The sequence below is a fragment of the Poecilia mexicana genome, unplaced genomic scaffold (assembly GCF_051168715.1).
Source record: "Poecilia mexicana isolate PSO_F unplaced genomic scaffold, ASM5116871v1 scaffold_15, whole genome shotgun sequence".
Taxonomy (NCBI): domain Eukaryota; kingdom Metazoa; phylum Chordata; class Actinopteri; order Cyprinodontiformes; family Poeciliidae; genus Poecilia; species Poecilia mexicana.
In genome coordinates, this window is record NW_028263384.1 from 5,926,586 (window position 1) to 5,944,034 (window position 17,449).

General features: G+C 42.1%; 1 protein-coding gene across 2 annotated transcripts in view; it reads right to left on the minus strand.

Moving 5' to 3' along the window:
• Positions 1 to 1,089: 1,089 nt before the first annotated feature.
• Positions 1,090 to 17,449, minus strand: part of ttc27 (tetratricopeptide repeat domain 27) — a 46,107-nt gene continuing 29,747 nt past the window's right edge. For both annotated transcript variants that reach the window (XM_088012936.1, XM_088012935.1), the window contains 10 exons: positions 16,550 to 16,645; positions 14,239 to 14,361; positions 9,824 to 10,051; positions 9,220 to 9,318; positions 8,310 to 8,362; positions 5,396 to 5,561; positions 3,569 to 3,766; positions 3,046 to 3,157; positions 1,638 to 1,738; positions 1,090 to 1,315 (listed from right to left, as the gene is read on the minus strand). In XM_088012936.1, coding sequence (XP_087869062.1) covers positions 1,190 to 1,315; positions 1,638 to 1,738; positions 3,046 to 3,157; positions 3,569 to 3,766; positions 5,396 to 5,561; positions 8,310 to 8,362; positions 9,220 to 9,318; positions 9,824 to 10,051; positions 14,239 to 14,361; positions 16,550 to 16,645 — 1,302 coding nt within the window. In that variant the 3' untranslated portion in view covers positions 1,090 to 1,189. The remainder of the gene's footprint in view (positions 1,316 to 1,637; positions 1,739 to 3,045; positions 3,158 to 3,568; positions 3,767 to 5,395; positions 5,562 to 8,309; positions 8,363 to 9,219; positions 9,319 to 9,823; positions 10,052 to 14,238; positions 14,362 to 16,549; positions 16,646 to 17,449) is intronic.

The following is a 17,449-nucleotide window of genomic DNA, read 5'->3' on the forward strand; positions in this document are numbered from 1 at the left end:
TCACTGCCTCTTTGGAAAACCCTATTGGGTCCAATCTTTACCTTCCAGGTTGAGATGTTGCTTCCATAGTCCAACATAAGTTGCCTTACTACTTGTGACGGTAAACATTCCAGCATCAAAAAATAATGCTGCCACCCCATTACTTCAAAATTATTATTAGGGCTGTACACTTCCTGCTTTTTCCTTGAAATTTAACATTGGTCATTATGGGAAAACCAAGACAAAAAATTAGGACCTTAAAACTACAATCAGACTTTGTCTTTGCTTGAGAGCAATGGCTTCTTCCTCACCAAGTGACCTTTCAGCTGATGTCAGTCAGGCCGTAGTTTCAGTGTGGATAATGACACTCTTGCCAACCTCAGTCAGCATCTTCACAAGGCTTTCTGCTCTTGTGTGTCATCAAAACAAACTTCTCTCTGGGACACAGAACCCAGGGTCTCTCCCAGTGTAATATAAGCCTGCCAATCCACCAGGCTTTACTTGGCCCCCCACCAGGCTAAGTGTTTTATTTTAAGTAGATTTTTTTTTTTACAAGTAACAGTGACAGTAAAGACAGCTTGATCTAGGTCTATAATTAACACATTGAACTGGGTGTGAGGCTGTCCCTGCACCTCCCCTTTGGCTTCATATGCTATTATTTACAAATTATGATCTCAACTTGAGCACCTCAGAATTTTTGTAACTTTGAACATTTTTTAACACAAAAACACCAGTGGCAGCTACTGGACTGCCATAGTGTCCCTACCACGGGGCTAAGCAGGTTTTCTGTGGGAAAACCCTGGAGAACCCATCTACTTCCTGAACCATCCCAGTGTTCAGGGGGAATGCTGGGGTTGTTTTTTTAATTTACCAGACCATCTGGTAAATAATAATAATAATAATAATAAACATAGTTTAGCACCTACAGGTTCTGCAGACAGAAAAACTGGGGAGCTCAACTAGGGAAGGTTGGGGAGATTTTGTAGCAAGTATTTAATATTCTGGCATTCAGTAAATGAAAAGAAGCCTGGTATCTAAGTTGACCTTTCGTGTGTCAATAACTGGTTTCAACTTCATTATTTGCAGAATGAAGAATGAACACATGAAGCATTTAATTATCAAGTTTACTTCTTGATACCTTAAAACAAGCATTTACATTATATTGTGGACATGAAGGTATAAAAACGTCATGATAAAGATGCAGTTTGCATCACTGGGCCTGGTTCCGCAGCCTCCCACTCAGCTCCTGCAGATCTGAGATAAGCCGTTCCAGAGCGGCAACGCCGTCCCGTAGATCGGCATGGACTTCACCCGTCGCAACATCTGTGTGGATTTGCTGCAAGACCACAATGCAGAAAGCATTAAACATGTACTAGTCTCCTTATTGCATTACAGACAATCAGCTGCATGCTACTGTCATTCCAACCACAATTACTGAGTTCAGCGTTCACTCCAAACTGTATTAAGTGTCTGCTGACTGAATGAACTCTCAACCAGAAGTGAGGTGTGTGTGTGTGTGTGTGTGTGTGTGTGTGTGTGTGTGTGTGTGTGTGGGGGGGGGGGGTGTGGGGGTGTGTGTGTGTGTGTGTGTATGTGTGTGTGTGTGTGTGGGGGTGTGTGTGTGTGTGTGTGTGTTCGGTGACCTCTCAGGAAGTCACCTTGGCTTTGGTGGCTAGACTCCGGAGGCTGAGGCGGCTGGACGACAGCATCTGGAGAGATTCTGCTGGATTCGTCTTCTTCTCACTGCAGCTGATGCTCACTGAGAGACAGAGGCAGAGAGGCAGGGGGAGGTCACAAATGTTACTAATGAAGCCTGTTGCATCTGAATTGGAAATCAGGGCTTGAATACAGTGGGCACAGTCTAACTAGTAGACAGCTTTGCCTGGATGGTATCCATGGGTTACCAGTAGAAGTGAGGACCAGAATATGTATTTGTTACTATTTTGGAGTATTGTAACTTTTGTTCTGAATGTTCTGAAAAGTCACTCAGGTCTTTAGCTGTTTTGAAATTCTGCAGGTTTTTTGGGGGGGACTTCCTGTAAAATCCAAAGTAGAAATGAAAAAATATTCACACACACATTATTCCATAAGAACGTATGGCTCACATTGTCCCCTCAGAGCCCTTCAGTTTCAGTCTGCAGGTTCACTAGTGACTGCTGGTGTATTGAACGCTACAATGAAAGGAAGATCTTTAAGACTTTAAATCTTAAACTGATTAGGTTTTGTGTTCTGCTGTTGGGCTAAAACTAGGAGGATCCAATCTGAAATTCTTTGCCAAACCTAAAAAAAAAAACATTAATAGTACATAAGCAGATTTATGAATGCAGTATGACAGCATGGAGGCCAGAAGGTCATCATACAGAGAAGAATCAGCTAAAGTAACCACCTACCTGTTAAAACAAAACAAAAAAACAAAAAAAGATTGTAACAAAAACAAAAATTATTAATTAAAGGAGTCAGACTATAGACTGAAAATGATATTTGAGCATTGTGATAATGAGAAGATGCCAGCCTCAAACTGAGCTTTTAGCAACAAGCCCTCAAAAAAGTCAACTGTTGGAAAAACAAGATGCTGGTGTCCAGGCTGTTAGTCACCAAGGGATCATGGATGAGTTTGAACACGTCAAGTTCCTGCTGTTTTATACAGAAGAGGAAGTTATGAAAAGATGTGTATGTGGAAATGAGACATTTTTATTCATTTTTATCCCCAATGTGTGGGATGATTGGGCCAAGAATGGTGTACTGAAGAGTTCATCGGATACTGCAAGGTTCCCAAATCATTTCCTGTAAATGGTCCCAAAACATCATCCCTCCACCGCCATGTTTACCAGCTGGTGTTGCTGCTTTTTCTCCAGACATGGAGAATCACATTATGGCCCAACATCTCCGTTGTTGTCTCATCATTGCACAAGAAATTGTTTCAGAGGTGCTTCATTCAGATGAAACGTTGCGAGCCTTAGTCATGTTGCCATTTTCTCCCTGATCCTTTCATCTGCATTCTGTCCTTTTGATGAGTGGAAAGTGTGAACAGTGGTGATGTACACACACAGCTGAGTGTGTTCTCACCTTCTCCCATGGTGATTGCTCTTCTGATCACCTCCTTGAAAAGAACAGGGTCCTTCTCCCAGCCGCTAGCTTGAACCTCACAGCGATGAGCTTTGGACAGGAACTGCAGAGCCTGGAGACAAACACAAGCCACGCCCGCTGACCTCACCACACTTTCTCTTTTTTTAACAAGTTCTCTCTGGCTGACTGCCGCTCAGAATTGTTGTTCGAGTATCAAGGTTGATCCACTTTCACAAGTGGAGTATTACAGCTTTCTATCTCTCTTTATCTCTAACGGTGGGCGATACCAAACTCATGTTGTGCAGAATTGAAAAAAAAATGGATTGGTACATTCTCACTTGTTGGTACATTCTCACTTGTAGCCCTTTAATTTTAAGATGGACTACAAAGTTTTTATAATGTAATGATAACAAAACAAAAACCAATTACTGACCCAATTATTTAACACAAAGAACAAAGCAACGCTGAGAAAAAAAAATCCAGCAATGAAATATGAGGAACAAAGCTCCAGCATGAAACCAACCTTGTCGTTGTCGTCTGGGTTTGAGCTGCGGCCGCCACCGTACAGCATGGCGTACTGCTGCCATATTTCAGCGTCGCTACTGTGGCGCGCACTGACACGGCCAAGAAGTTCCTTCAGTTTCGGGGTCAAGGTTCCTGCCTGCGCCCCCTGGCTGTCAGTCAGATTCTCCACAACCGCCCTGACCAGGATCTGAAGAATCTACAAATGGGAAAAAATTTCGAGCCGTTGGACTCGGTGGAAAGACGAGTCCAATGTCTTTCTGCCGAGTCTCCTGACTATACAAGCGGACAGAGATTTAAAGAGGAGGGGCAAAGTAAACAAGGTGGATTAGCATTGCTTGTTAACTACAGATATGACTGTGAAGTGTTTTAATCATGTCTCACTCTTGGATGCAGCTGCTCGGCAGTGGAAACCCATTCCATGAAGCTGTTCTTGAGTTAATCTCAAGGCCACATGAAGTTTGGAGGTCTGTAGTGACCGACTCTGCAGAAAGTTGGCGACCTCTTTACACTATGCACTGCAGTATCCGCTGACCTCGCTCCGTCAGTTTACATGGCCTGAAACTTCCTGGATGAGTTGATGTCATTCCCAAGCATTTCCATTTTCTTATAATACAGCTGACAGTCGACTGTGGAATATTTAGGAGCAAGGAAATTTCACGACTGGAGGTGGAACACCTGATTCCGATAATTTGGATGGATGAGCAAATACTTTTGGCAATATGTAAGACTGACATTCTGCCAGTGAGCCGGTAACAATCAGTGTCTCAGTCACCTTAAAGTCCTATTAAGAAAGTTGGAAATGCTTTCACAAATGTACATATTTAAGCCCAATAATTTAGCAAATAAATGAGGTGCAGAGAACAGATGTTCTGCCACTAATTATGAAGTTAGGTGGGATAATACTGAAGGAATTTCATTTCATTTCACTGGCCATCCTCCCAATTAAGCAGCAATGAAGTTTTACAATGTGAACAACATACTACAGGGAAGGAAATAGATTTATTGAAGGCATTGTTTTGTATTCTGACTGAGACTATATCTTTCTCTCTGAGTCAATGTATCTAGTTAAGCTAAACAATGTCTTATGTACTGAATGTCCAGAACTGCAAACTCTCCAGAAACAGCCGTTTCTGGACAGAAAAAACAGCTGGAAAACACACAAAACTATTCATATACACATTTAAAATACTTTCTCGATGCTTGACATTAACGCAACACGCAGAAATCGACAGGTTTTAAGTGTTTAGGAGGTCAAAGGTCAAACTAACATCCTGGCTCGCTACAGAAAACCGCTGCTTCTGTAGAGTCAAACACAGCAGCAACAGATTTATCTAACGAGTTTCCTACCAAGACCTACATTATGTTGCTGCTCACACTGCTCCCTTATGAAGTAGAGCTGTAAAGTAAAACGCTCTCCAAAAACAGCCGTTTCTGAAGAGTTTGGTGACGTATGTCTTGGATTCAACCGTTTCTGGAGAGCAGATGTGAGTTTACAAAGCTGACGGTTCAGGGTTTTGGTGAATGCTCCGTTTTATTTATTAGGACGACACAAAGTTTCCACTTAGAATGCAACCACTGTTACGGGAGTAAGAGAGGCTTCTCCTTCAGCTGCTGTTAAAGACTTTGCATCATGTAACCACAGTGCACAAGATTCATTCAGGACAGAACAAACAGCTTTTTGTTCAGACCCAGGTTTAGTCTGACGGCTGTGTCACACGGACAATATGGAGGGGAAGCCAAATCTAACTGCTTAGTTCAGAAATTAAATGTATAACTTTTAAAAACTAATGAGAAATCATTCTTGCTGAGGGATGAAGCTCTTTACCTGGACATCTTTGTAGTTTTCCCTCAGGTCCATGAGACGGTGGTACGCCTTGATGGCTTCAGCGAAATCGCCGATGTCAATGCTGACCACAATGAAGTTCTCCCAGATCTGCCAGTGCTCGTAGTTGCATTTCAGGGCCTCTTGCAGGGTTCGAAAGGCTTTGGTTCTGTCAGCCAATGAAAGGAAGCAGAAGAGCCCCGGATTCAACCCAACAGGTTAGGAGTAGTTGTTCAAGAAAATAACCTCTCTCAACTGCCTCTTTTGTTCAAATCATGTAATCAGGATTTTCTTTGTTTTCACATTTTCAGCCAGAAAACTTCAATGGTGTATTGGGGACTTTATGAATAAGAAAAAAAAAGGAGTGCTAAATAGGGATGTGCCGATCAGGTTTTTTCCTGCCGATACCGATACCGATCACCCATGAGGGCCGATACCGATCACATAATTATAATTATTATTATTATTATTATTTTTATCATAAACACTACCGGTTACATTATGTGGAAAAAGGAACCATGAATTCACCTTAATTTAGACAAAAACTTGTTTTTAATAACTTTTTTCAAGAAGAAAACTAAACAAAACAGGCTAAATAATGCAAAGAGCCAAAATAAAACCTCTCAACATTGCCAAAAAAATTCAAGTATAAAACTTAACATTCAAAGGCAAAAACAGGTTCCATACAATAAACAATCCAGAGTTACTGAATGAAAACTTCCTGATAGCATGGCGGCTAGCTGATTACTGCTAGTTCTGATTGGCTGTTTCTGACTGAGCGGAGTAATTATGCAGAACAGGGAGGAGATCGATTATTTTTTTTAGAGATTATCTGTCTCATGTTAGGACAGCGAAAGTTTTAAAACATATGTAAAATGTATTTTTTAAGTTAGATGCTGCAGCTTTAAGCAGAGGTTCGGTGTGAGTCACTACCAGGTGGAGCAGAAGCGAAGCTCCGTCTGTCAAATATTACTACCTGTAGCGTAGCAGCGGTTCAACAGCGAGAGCAGAACCAGCGTCTTACATCGCAGCTCGAAGACTTAAATAATTTTGCGGGTTATTTGTTTAGCTTTCTGACCGTCATGCTAATCCAGGTGAGTGTTTGTAGCTGTGCGCTGCTTTACCTGCTATCTGATCCTCCATATGTCTTTTTTACTGCAGTGAACCTCGATGTAGCCAATCTCCGTCAAGTATGGCATTGTTTTTATGTCGTATTAGCTTCATTGTGTTGATGCATTTTGACATGCTTCAATTTTCCGCCGCAACACGCAAACTTCCCCATTCACTCAGTGCGTTATAGTTCCACATCGCTTAGGATTTGTTGCTGCGCGTTTGCGCAGTGTGAAGGAAAGAGGAGACCAGCTGCACAGGCAGGCTGCGAAATGAGATGATCGGTATCAGCAACAAGAGCCAATGATCGCCGATCACCGATCATGCACTTTTTCACGAAAATCGGCCCGATTATGATCGGTGACCGATCGATCGGCACACCTCTAGTGCTAAACTTCCACCAAAAAATCTTAGGTAACCGTAAATCACGACAAATCTTTCAAAATACACAATTTAAAAGGTTTATAGAGGTTGAAGAGAATCCAGAGAGGATCTTTAAGGTTCTGTTCTGTTTCAGGGAAAACATTCCATCGTGTTCCTTGCTTGACGGTTGTTGTGAACTTCAGTTTGAAACCTACGTTTTCTATTACGATGCATTAGTGCCATTGTAGACAGAAACAAAAACAAAACAAAAAAAATAGGAGTAGTACATTTTCTAGAGAAAAATTTGGAAGTTTCCAATGTCAAAACTTTTCAAAAACATCTGAGATTGATCTCAAAATTTCCCAAACTTTTTTTTTTTTTTTTTGACAGAAAGCCTTTTAAGATGGTGTATTTTGAAAGATTTGCTGTGATGTACTGTTACCTAACAATGTGACCACAAAAAAAAAACGTCTCCTCATCATTCCACACAAGATGTCGAACAACAGCTGGTCAAAGCAAACATCTGAGGTGAGGTCAGAGTGTGTCTGACGCTGCCGAGTTGGAATTTCAACACAATGATGTCAGAAGTTTAGAGAAAAGCTGCCAGATGAACTCTACCTCCGCCAGTCATTTGCCGAAGGGACAGCTGCAGCTTCGCTTGCATTCCAAAAAAGTCTCAAACCTATATGTGTGTATGTATGTACACATGCATACTGCATACATACTCTGTACGTATATGATGATGATGATGATGATATTTTATTTGTTATTTTGCTTTATTTGAAGTTTGCTCGGTTCTGAGCCGTTAAACCCGTTTACTGGATTGCCACACAGAGACTGATCTGGACATGAGTCCACTGCTCTGGTGTCCAGTGGTGAGGAGTTTCACACTGATACAAGGTTTGAACATTTGGCTTCTTGACCATATAAACCTTCCCATAATGCTCCACTGGGGCTGTTGTGGAGATAATCTGAATTGATTTGGTTCATTCGACCTGTTCATTTCTTAAACTGTAACCGAACTGAAACAATTGGAGTTTGATGCCGTTTAATGTCATTTTAAACAATAATATCACAATGTCATATTTTCCTAATATTGTGCAGCTTTACCTGAATGTGACCTTTGAGTTGATACCTTTTGCTAACAAGTAATCCAAGCCTGCCGCCGTATTCTACATTGTTTTTATTTCCATCTCCTATTCTTCTAATTGTGTGAACCTATCTTTGTGCAATTTTATACAATATATGCTTTTTATGGGATTTTCTTCCACATCGCTCTGTGCTGCAGCAGCAATGCATACATTCCTCCTGGGGAACAAAGGATCATTCCATCCTATTCTCTTGCCTGCCACCTGAATATCACTGATGCTGCTATGAATACTAACAAGTTCAAACATGTCTTGCCTGGGCAGACATATTCAGCAGCTCCCAGACTCATACTCACTTCATCTGGAGGCGGATGTAGGCTGTGGAAAGGTTGTTCCATGCCTCTGCATTCTGAAAGAGGGGTGAGTGAGCAGGGAGGGGGGAGGAGGGGAAGAGAAAAGAAACATTAAAGATGGTTTGAGGGCAAGGCAGAACCATTTCCTATCCAGAACATGAATTTTGAAACTGGGGCCTTTGAGATTCTCAAAGGACGTTGGAAAAATGAAGTGGAGGGAATTAAACCAGGAAGCAGCACTGGTGAAAACGTACGCTGTGATCCGTTCACCTCTTAAACTACAACATACTGATAGCAAATGACGTCACTGTTGCCCGGACGTTCAAACAGAATGGTGACATCTGAAGAGCGTGCAACACTGGGAAATAATCGTGTCCTGGGAGCATCATTTCAATATCCTTTGACACAGAAGTACAGTGTGGATTGTACTTGTGAAGTTGGCCCCTCCCTCTCTATTCTCTGGCTCAGATTGAGCAGCTGTACAGACCAATGTGATTAATTTTTGATAAAAACAGATATGGGCAATTTCAAGGCATTTTTGATGAGGGAATAACATCATAACGTGATGTAAAACTTAAAAAAGCAGATTTTACGTAATACTTCTTGTTGAACGTTGTGTGTCTGTTAGTAGTTATGATTTTTACATGTATACAATCACTTTTTTTTTAGTGTATTTGTAGTTGGTAAATGCTTGTTCTGCTGGCTGTAACACTAATTACACCCTGGTGATATTAAAGACACCTTGAACCTTGAACCCAGATATCAGCTCCACTGTGACAGCTGATTAGAGCATCAGGCTGGGGTGAAGGACTTAGAAGCTCAATCACACACAGGAAGATAGCCCTAGGACGGACCAGGCCTGGAGCCAGGAAACCAACAGGTCATGATCAGTGTGCGATGTTTATACACTTACATCTGGCTCCAGCCCCACACACCTCTGGAAGGCTCTTGCTGCTCCCTCATAGCCCTCCAGAGCGAAGTAGGCACAGCCGAGGGAAAACCACACGCCGAGCTGCAAGAGGAGGGAGAACCGGAAATCAGAGCCAGTCTGAGCGTCAAGAGTAACAGAGTAATTTTACTGGACAATAAATTGTCCCAGAAGTTATTGCGATAAAAAATAATATTGTTGCTTTGACACAATTTTCAAGCACCATAATGGTAATGGCATGATAATGCAAGAACACACTGTCCAAGATGAATAAACTTTAATTTTAATGAACATTTAATACTGGAAATGAAAGACATTCTGAATATTCAAAATAAACAACAGAAAAAAAACATAAAATTAATTAGATCTGTGTAAACAAAATTGACCTTCAAAAAAAGGGGCCAGTAAAGCCAAAACACCAGATTGAAGACTCTTATCACCCAGTTTATGGTAGAAAGAGAAAAACGATAAATTTTGGAAATGAAAATTATTGAACTCATTTTAATTTATCATGCGATTAATTGATGTATTGTTTATTGTGACAGGCCTCAACTGCATATGGAACAAAGTGAGAAATCTCTCCAATCACCTGCATGGTGTTGATTTTCAGCGACTGCTCAAAGCAGTCCACACACTGCTGGAAGTCCTTGGCCCGGAGGTGCAGCAGAGCCTTGGAGCGCATGGCTCTGGCGCTCCTCCGTCCCGACAGCTCCCACGCCCGGTCGTAGTACTGATGCTCGTTCAGGATGTCTCCAAGCAAACAGTACAGACTCGGAGTCTCCTTCTTCTCCAGCTCTCTGCGCACAATCTCCTCAGCCTGAGCAAATGGTGAGACGAGAAATACAATATGGCAAACCGGAGAACAGTGGCTGGTCTGCAAGGTTAAAGAACCAGCACATAAAAAAAGAGCTTTTATCTGAAGAACATCCAGCATAGATACAGTGAAAGAGCAAAACTAATGATAAAATAGATGTTTTCCTGCATCAGCCCCTCTGTTTAATGTGATTTTTTTTGCAACAAAAATCAATAATTTCGTGAAGCTACTATAGGAATATTTCCTAGGAATTTTGTAATGTTTTTTTTTTTCGTCACTAAACCCTTTCTCAAATTTACGCATAAAGGAGAAGATGCGAATAAAACTGTTCTAAGAACGTAAGTAGCTCGATATTGTCACTCGTAGATTAAAAATTTGACATCAAGTAAGACTGAGGGAGCTGGAGGAAGAAAACTAAGAAATATTGCCACCTGCAGGTGGGAGTTAGCAGTCACGTCAATATTTTTGACCAATTTTTGCGGGAAATTTGCAATGAACTCACAATTATGCATTAACACACAGAAAAAATGTGGGATCTGCTGATTTATATGAATTTCCACCATCATGGAATTGCTAAGAACTGGAGGGACTGCGCTATGGAAAAAAGTTATGAGTTTAATGACTAAAGTCTTTGTATAATAAGCTGGTTTATAATCCCTTGCTCCAAGATTTCAGACATCTAATGTCTTTAGACCTTTGAGATAAATATTTTCAGAAAAAAAACCCATCCAACTTGTTATTGGGAAGTACTGGGAAGTCTTCTTAAAAGTTTCTTCCCCTTCATTGTACTGGTATCAGATCGTTGCTTTTATTGCTGGTTTCTGGTCTATCACTAATTTGTTTTATGAAGTTGACTTGCTTGTAAAAATATTTTCAACAACCATGTTTACAGAGACCACCTCTGATTAGAATGCCCAGTCAGTCAAGTTGTCCTCAAAGCTCATCTGCTGTAATCTGAAACTTTCAATTTCATTTTTTTCTTAAAGTCTGAATTAAAGTGTTGGAAACATGGGAGAGAGGGCAGCTTTATCTGAGGCTGATCATCAACCAGAGGGCTTTAGCACCAGGCTGGACTGCCTGGAGCTGAAACTAAAAAGACACGCAGCACACAGTGCGGGTGCTCTGAAGAAAACTTATCAGAGGTCCGGCATCAATGATGAATGGCCGTGCTGCACAAATATCTGTTAATACCGCAAAGAAAACAGGAGGAGAGGAGGTGAAGGAGGAAGAGTCCTGCAGACAGAAACATGACATGACTGCAGTCCATTCACAAAGGTCATTCTGTTCCCTGGAGTAGATCCAAACCTCGATTCAATACAAAGAGAGCTGGAGGAAGATACACACCGCTGAGCAGCGCTCAACATTTCTATTGTCCAGGAACATTACTGCTCACTACCATGTGTCTGAGTGAAAGAAGAGGACAGCAGTGGAAACAGGAGAAGCAACATTGGACGGAGACCAAACCACTCCAGACAAATGGATTACCTTGTTGCTTTGGAGCGCAGTCAGAGCATAACAGACTATTGGCTGGGACCACCACAGCCAGGGCAAAGGGAGGGAAAGGAGACTTTCATTATGAGCCAGAGGCAAGCAGGGTAATCTAATTGGAGAGACAAGGGATGATGTAATTAAATAAAAAGAGCTGGCAGAAAGCCCAGATGGCACCAAGAGCTCCGGACCTGAGGAGTCGGAGCGAGGCCAGGGATCAGAATCAGCACTTACGTCACGTCTGCACATCTGCACTCTGAGCCTGCGTCCGACAGACAGAGCACTTCCACCAAAAGCTGACAACAGCCTCATGGTCGTGTTTTTCATTTAGGTAGATGTGGAAATAAAAGCCTGAATCTTTATAGAGGCCAGGCATCAGAGCAGAGTTCAGGTTGGTCTCGTATCTTCCGGTCAGAGTGATGAGTACTCTAAGCTCTGCTTTAAAAACAAAAGAACAGCTGGAACAGCTTGAGACGAGTCTGACCTGAACAGCTGGCACTTCAAACAGAAGATCTGTGGGAAAAGTCATCACATGTTTGTTGAGGTTTGTTTTTTTTAAATCCAACAAAAATGAATGTGGATTTAAAAGAAAAAGAAAACCCAAAGACAAAATGGTGATGTGATTAAATAATACCGGAAGAACTTCTGAGTAAGGACGTCATTTTGAATTTCTAAAAACATCCACAGAAATATGGGCCAGGGGCAGATCCCAGGGGCAGATCCCAGGGGCAGATCCCAGGGGCAGATCCCAAACAACACCACCTGCACCGAGCTGGAAGACCTGATGGGGGTTTCCAGATAAGGACCATAACACAGAATATACAATATAAAAGAACACACAAATGAAGAACAGAATAGGTCTTCATAAGGCAAATAACAATAACAAAAAAAATCACGGTATGGCCAAAAAAATCACCACCTGGATTTAACTAACCCTACAGTAACAAGCCTCCGATTGGAAAATCACTGGCGGCAAGTTATTTGTAAGTTATTTATACAATGAGTAGCTTCTCATTTCTTATACAACCCTGTAGAAAGACACATCCAGTTGTCATGGAGAGTTTGTTGGTCGGATAAATATCTAAGGAGAAGCAGGAAGTAAACCAAAAATGTTAAGAAATATCCAGCACATTATTAGAAACTGGAAGGAAAAGGGCAGGCCTGCATCTTCCAGATCAGACGGCACATTAAGTTGTCTGACTTCCTGGCCCGGTGCGTCGCTGAAAGCAGTAGGATCAGGGAGAGGGGCGGTCCCGTCGGGACAAAGTGTTGGGTATTAAACGCTCTCTGGGCTCCACCAGCGACGATGCAGCGACAGCTCCCCCAGCGGGCAGACGTCCAGCTGGGTGTGATCTGATTGGACAGGCTGCACTAATCTCTCTCAGCACAAAGACTGGGATCTGACCCATGTTACAGCAGTTCATCTGGCTTCAAGCAGGAACAAGACTTTTTTTTTTTTTTTTTAATTCAATGTTCCGAAACAGAAGATTATGCATGAGGTGTAGCTAAAAACGAAATATAGCTGAGACTGCATATTTACATACGTTCTTTAAAAAGACGCTCATCATCTAACATTAAATTAGACTAAGTCTTTCCTGTTTCAGACTGGTTAGGATCAGAATAACAGATTTTTTTTTTTTTTTTTACCGATTTTTCTAAAGTTTTCTAAAGTATATGCATTCCCACAAACTTCTCACAATGGTTTGCTAAAATATTCCTCCATACAGGACTGGTGTCAGGTTCTCTCTAACACACACCTTTTCAGCTCTGCTCACAAATCTTCTACGGCTTTAAGATCAGGGCTTTGTGATGATGGTCACTTCAAAAATATTGATTAAGCCGATTTCTGTTTAGAGTCCGTCTCCATGTAGAAAGCCCAGCTGTAGCCCAGCTTTAATTGCCGGTGTACTGCGATGTTGTTTTAAAGCTTCCACATGACAGAGACGACACCTGTGATGTCATCTCTCTTACTAGGTCTACCAGTTCATCCTGCACCAAAAGTAACCACAAAAAGCCATGATGCTGCCACCGCCGTACCGCCCTGTTGGGACTGTGTTCTCTGGGCTTTTTAATCCAAATGTAGCAACAATCACTTGCACATGGCTTTTAATCCTATTATGCTAGTTTTTTTTGTAGCATAGTCATATTATTTTTAGGTTGTAAAAGTGTCCCTCATGTACAGTCTTATTCTTACTTTAGTTTCACTGTCTGTGTGGATATCCACTTCCCCACTGTGGGACGATAAAGCAGATTCTATTCTAATACGTCTCCCCTGCAGGGCAGATTTTTAAACACTCCTGAAGTCATTTTGAAAGTAAACGAAGTTGTTCAGGTTGAGAGATGAAGATACTTTTTGAGTGCGTGTGCATGTGTGTGTGTGTGTGTGTGTGTACCAGGTTTTTATATCCTTATGAGAACCTATTTCTGTCTACAATGTGGGGGTGTGGGGACCATTGCTCCTTGTGGGGACATTTTCTTGGTTCCCTACGGGGAAATGTTGTTTTTGGGTTGGGGTTAGATCTGTGACGGTTAGGGTTTAGGATTATAGTTAGAGTTAGGCTGAAGAAAATGAATGGAAGTCGATATGAAATCCTCACAAGTCATGAAAACACAACTGCATATGTGTGTGTGTGTGTGCGCGCGCGTGCGTGTGTGCGTGTGTGTGCGTGCGTGCGTGTGCGTGTGTGTGTGTGTGGGCGTACCTTTCCGTGCTGGCCCAGCTTCTCGTAGCAGACCACGGCGTCCTCCCACAGCTGCAGCTGCTGGTAGAGCAGCAGAGCTGAGCTGATGCAGCCCAGGTCTATCAGCAGGCTGGCCAGCAGCTTCTGCAGAGCAGAACCAGCCCAAACCCCGTCACTCCACTCATTAACCTCTACTCCTCTCACCATCAACAGAAAGCAGATCTTTTACCAACTTATCAGCAGCAATAACACATCCTATGTTAAATGCACAGAACCATGATATAGGAACGCCAAGCGGTACAGAAATGAATGATGTTCTCCTCTCAGCCATAAAAAGGCCTTTGGTGCTTTGTTCCACGCCTGCTGCAGCTGATTGCTGCACTGCTCCCCCTCAGCCTCTGTCAGGTCCCCAAACACCGATGCACACTCTTCCATTCCAGCTTTATTGCTGGATCAGTTATTACATGCTGCCAGTTGCTGCCTCCTCCCCTCCCGACATCCTCCCCTTCCTTTTTTAATCTCCTCGACACGTCTTATTCTATCTATCACAGATTCTGCTTACTACTCTTATTTTACTTGCTTCCTTTATTCTGAGCAATGTAAAATTCCTCTTCGTAGCTCTGCTGCTACGTTAAGGTTCAACAAATCTCTCTTTAGACTTCACGTGTGCAGCAGAGCTTCCTCGCCGTCTGTTAGGGGTTGTTTTATAGGGTTCCACCGTAAGAACAGAAAACTCACTGAAAATAAGCTGAGGTTAGTTTCGGCTATGAGAACCAGAACTGTTTTCCACAGAACGCTCACTGAAGCCCGCTGCCAAAACAGGGCCAGACACTGAGACGTAGAGATGTGAATCTTTCAGAGTCTAGCGATTCGGTTCCAATTATTAGTCAATTCAGAAACTATTTTTAACTCAGAAATCAATTTACCTGTTCAAACGCTCTAGAGATTCTGCTTCAATTATGTGATAACAGGTAAAGACAGTGTAGACAAATATACTGATTCCATAAGGTGCTTCAAATACCATCAGATGATTTTTAAACAAAACTAGCTTTCTGCATATAATTCTGTAACTTAAATGACTGGCGTTAGGTTAGCTTAGCTACCTGGCTTTTTCTTAAATAAAAAAATATCTCTTGCCTCTGTGGGCGAGAGACGGCGTTCTACAGTGGCTAAGTGGATGCATAATGTGAACTTAAACAGATTTTAAAATGGATTTTTGAGAATTTTGAATCGATTCGGAATACCCAGAAATGGGAAGTGCAATTCTTTACAGAATACATTTTTTTCTGCACCTCTACCGAGAGGTAATTCCTCCCACTGCAAAGGTATTTGACCACATGTGGAGTTCCCACTCTGTCCATGGTGTACGCAATAAAAATAATCAGCCAATGATTCTGTCACAGTTATAATGCTTTATAACTGACAGAGTTGCTATGAAGTCCTTGGAAAGGAAGGGATGGCTGTAACTTTTGAGAGAGACTCATGTTTTCTACTGCTTTAAGGGTAAAGATGGGAAGAGACATCGGTGACGCCGCAACTCAACGTTGAATTGAGTTACGCTCACTTCAAAGTCAGAGGCATCTCACAGCAATCAGGAGCATAAACTTCATACAGCAGCACAGAACAACGTAGTATATGTCAGGAAAATCGTCCCCACAAGGTATTACAAACAAACGCGCGCACACACACATGCACACGCACACGCACACACACACACACACACACACACACACACACACGCCCGCACGCACACACACACAAAAACTAGTCTGGTTCCTGGAAAATGTTCCTCTTGATCATTTTAGGCTGTTCCAACTCCCGTCCTGGACAGCTGCTGGCCTGCAACTTTCAGAGGCATCCTCTCGCCAACACACCTGAACCAAACGGCCGAGTTTTGGTTCAGCCGTTTGGTTGAACCAAAACTCGGTTCAACCAAGTTGGAAGAAAATATATATTTTCTTTCATCACAAAGAAAATATATATTACCTTTGTGATGATACAGAACTCTACTGTATATTCAGCTCTACAGAGGCCTGTCAACCAACCAGTCATCTGATTCAGGTGTGTGCAGGCAGGACAGCAGCTTCTGAGGACTGGAGTTGGAGACCCCTGCTCTAGTGGAAACGCACCTAAAGATGACAGAGTGAATGATGAAGTAACAGAAAACCATGAAGTGTGAGTTGAGCTGTTGTACATGCCGTGTGTGTGTGTGTGTGTGTGTGTGTGCGTGTGTGTGTGTGTGTGTGTGTGTGTGTGTGTGTGTGTGTGTGTGTGTGTGTGTGTGTGTGTGTGTGTGTGTGTGTGTGTGTGTGTGTGTGTGTGTGTGAGATACCTGGACGGCCCATCTGGGCGGTACTTGGCAGCAGTAGAACACTTTGAGGCGCTCACTCACAGGACAGCTCTGGTCTTCAAAATGATCGACTATTGCCTGCAAGAGAGAAGAGTGAAAATGTTCTTCAGGGAACTGGGAGTGTTAGATTTACCCTGCTACAGTTACAGTTTGAAACGGCAGTTTATTGATTAAAGAGGTGATTGAAGCAGATTGAGAACCAATGAACTTGGAACCCTCACTGCATATGCCAGCAGAGAACACACTGCAGTTGGCTGCCGAGTATCGACGGGTTTCAGGGTCATTAGGTACTAAATGGGTGATGATCGGGAGAATTCACAGAGAAAACCGAAAGAACAGTGACAACTCTTTCAGACTGCAGCTGTTAAGAAGCTTCCATCTCATCTTTTAGCACTTCATGCCTTGGAAATGTGTTATATTTTTATAGATTAAATATCTGCTTGATCCATAAACTGCCTCACTAAAGGTTTCTGAGAACACGTGCGTTCTTCCTTATGACACGTGCCAATATCGGGGAATCTTAAACACAATCATTTTGACCTTTTTGCCAATCTTCCCAGAAGTGGATGCTCATCAACTCCCAGAGCCTTACCATCTACCAGGGATGTGATGTATGAACTTAATCATTTATTATATTTTTGAGACATTGCTAAAAAGGATAACCATTTTAAAATGCTCTACTTGCCAATACATTTGTCACTCTGTGCATGTTATTGAGGCCATCAGTTGTTGACTGCACAGTCAAGAATTCTACAGCCATCACAAAGTTTACCATTTTGAAACATCTGAAACTGTTATTTAAACACGAGGTGATTTCTTCATGACTTCAACTGGTATATTTTGCAAAAAAATAAAATAAAATAAAATAAAAAAAATCATAAA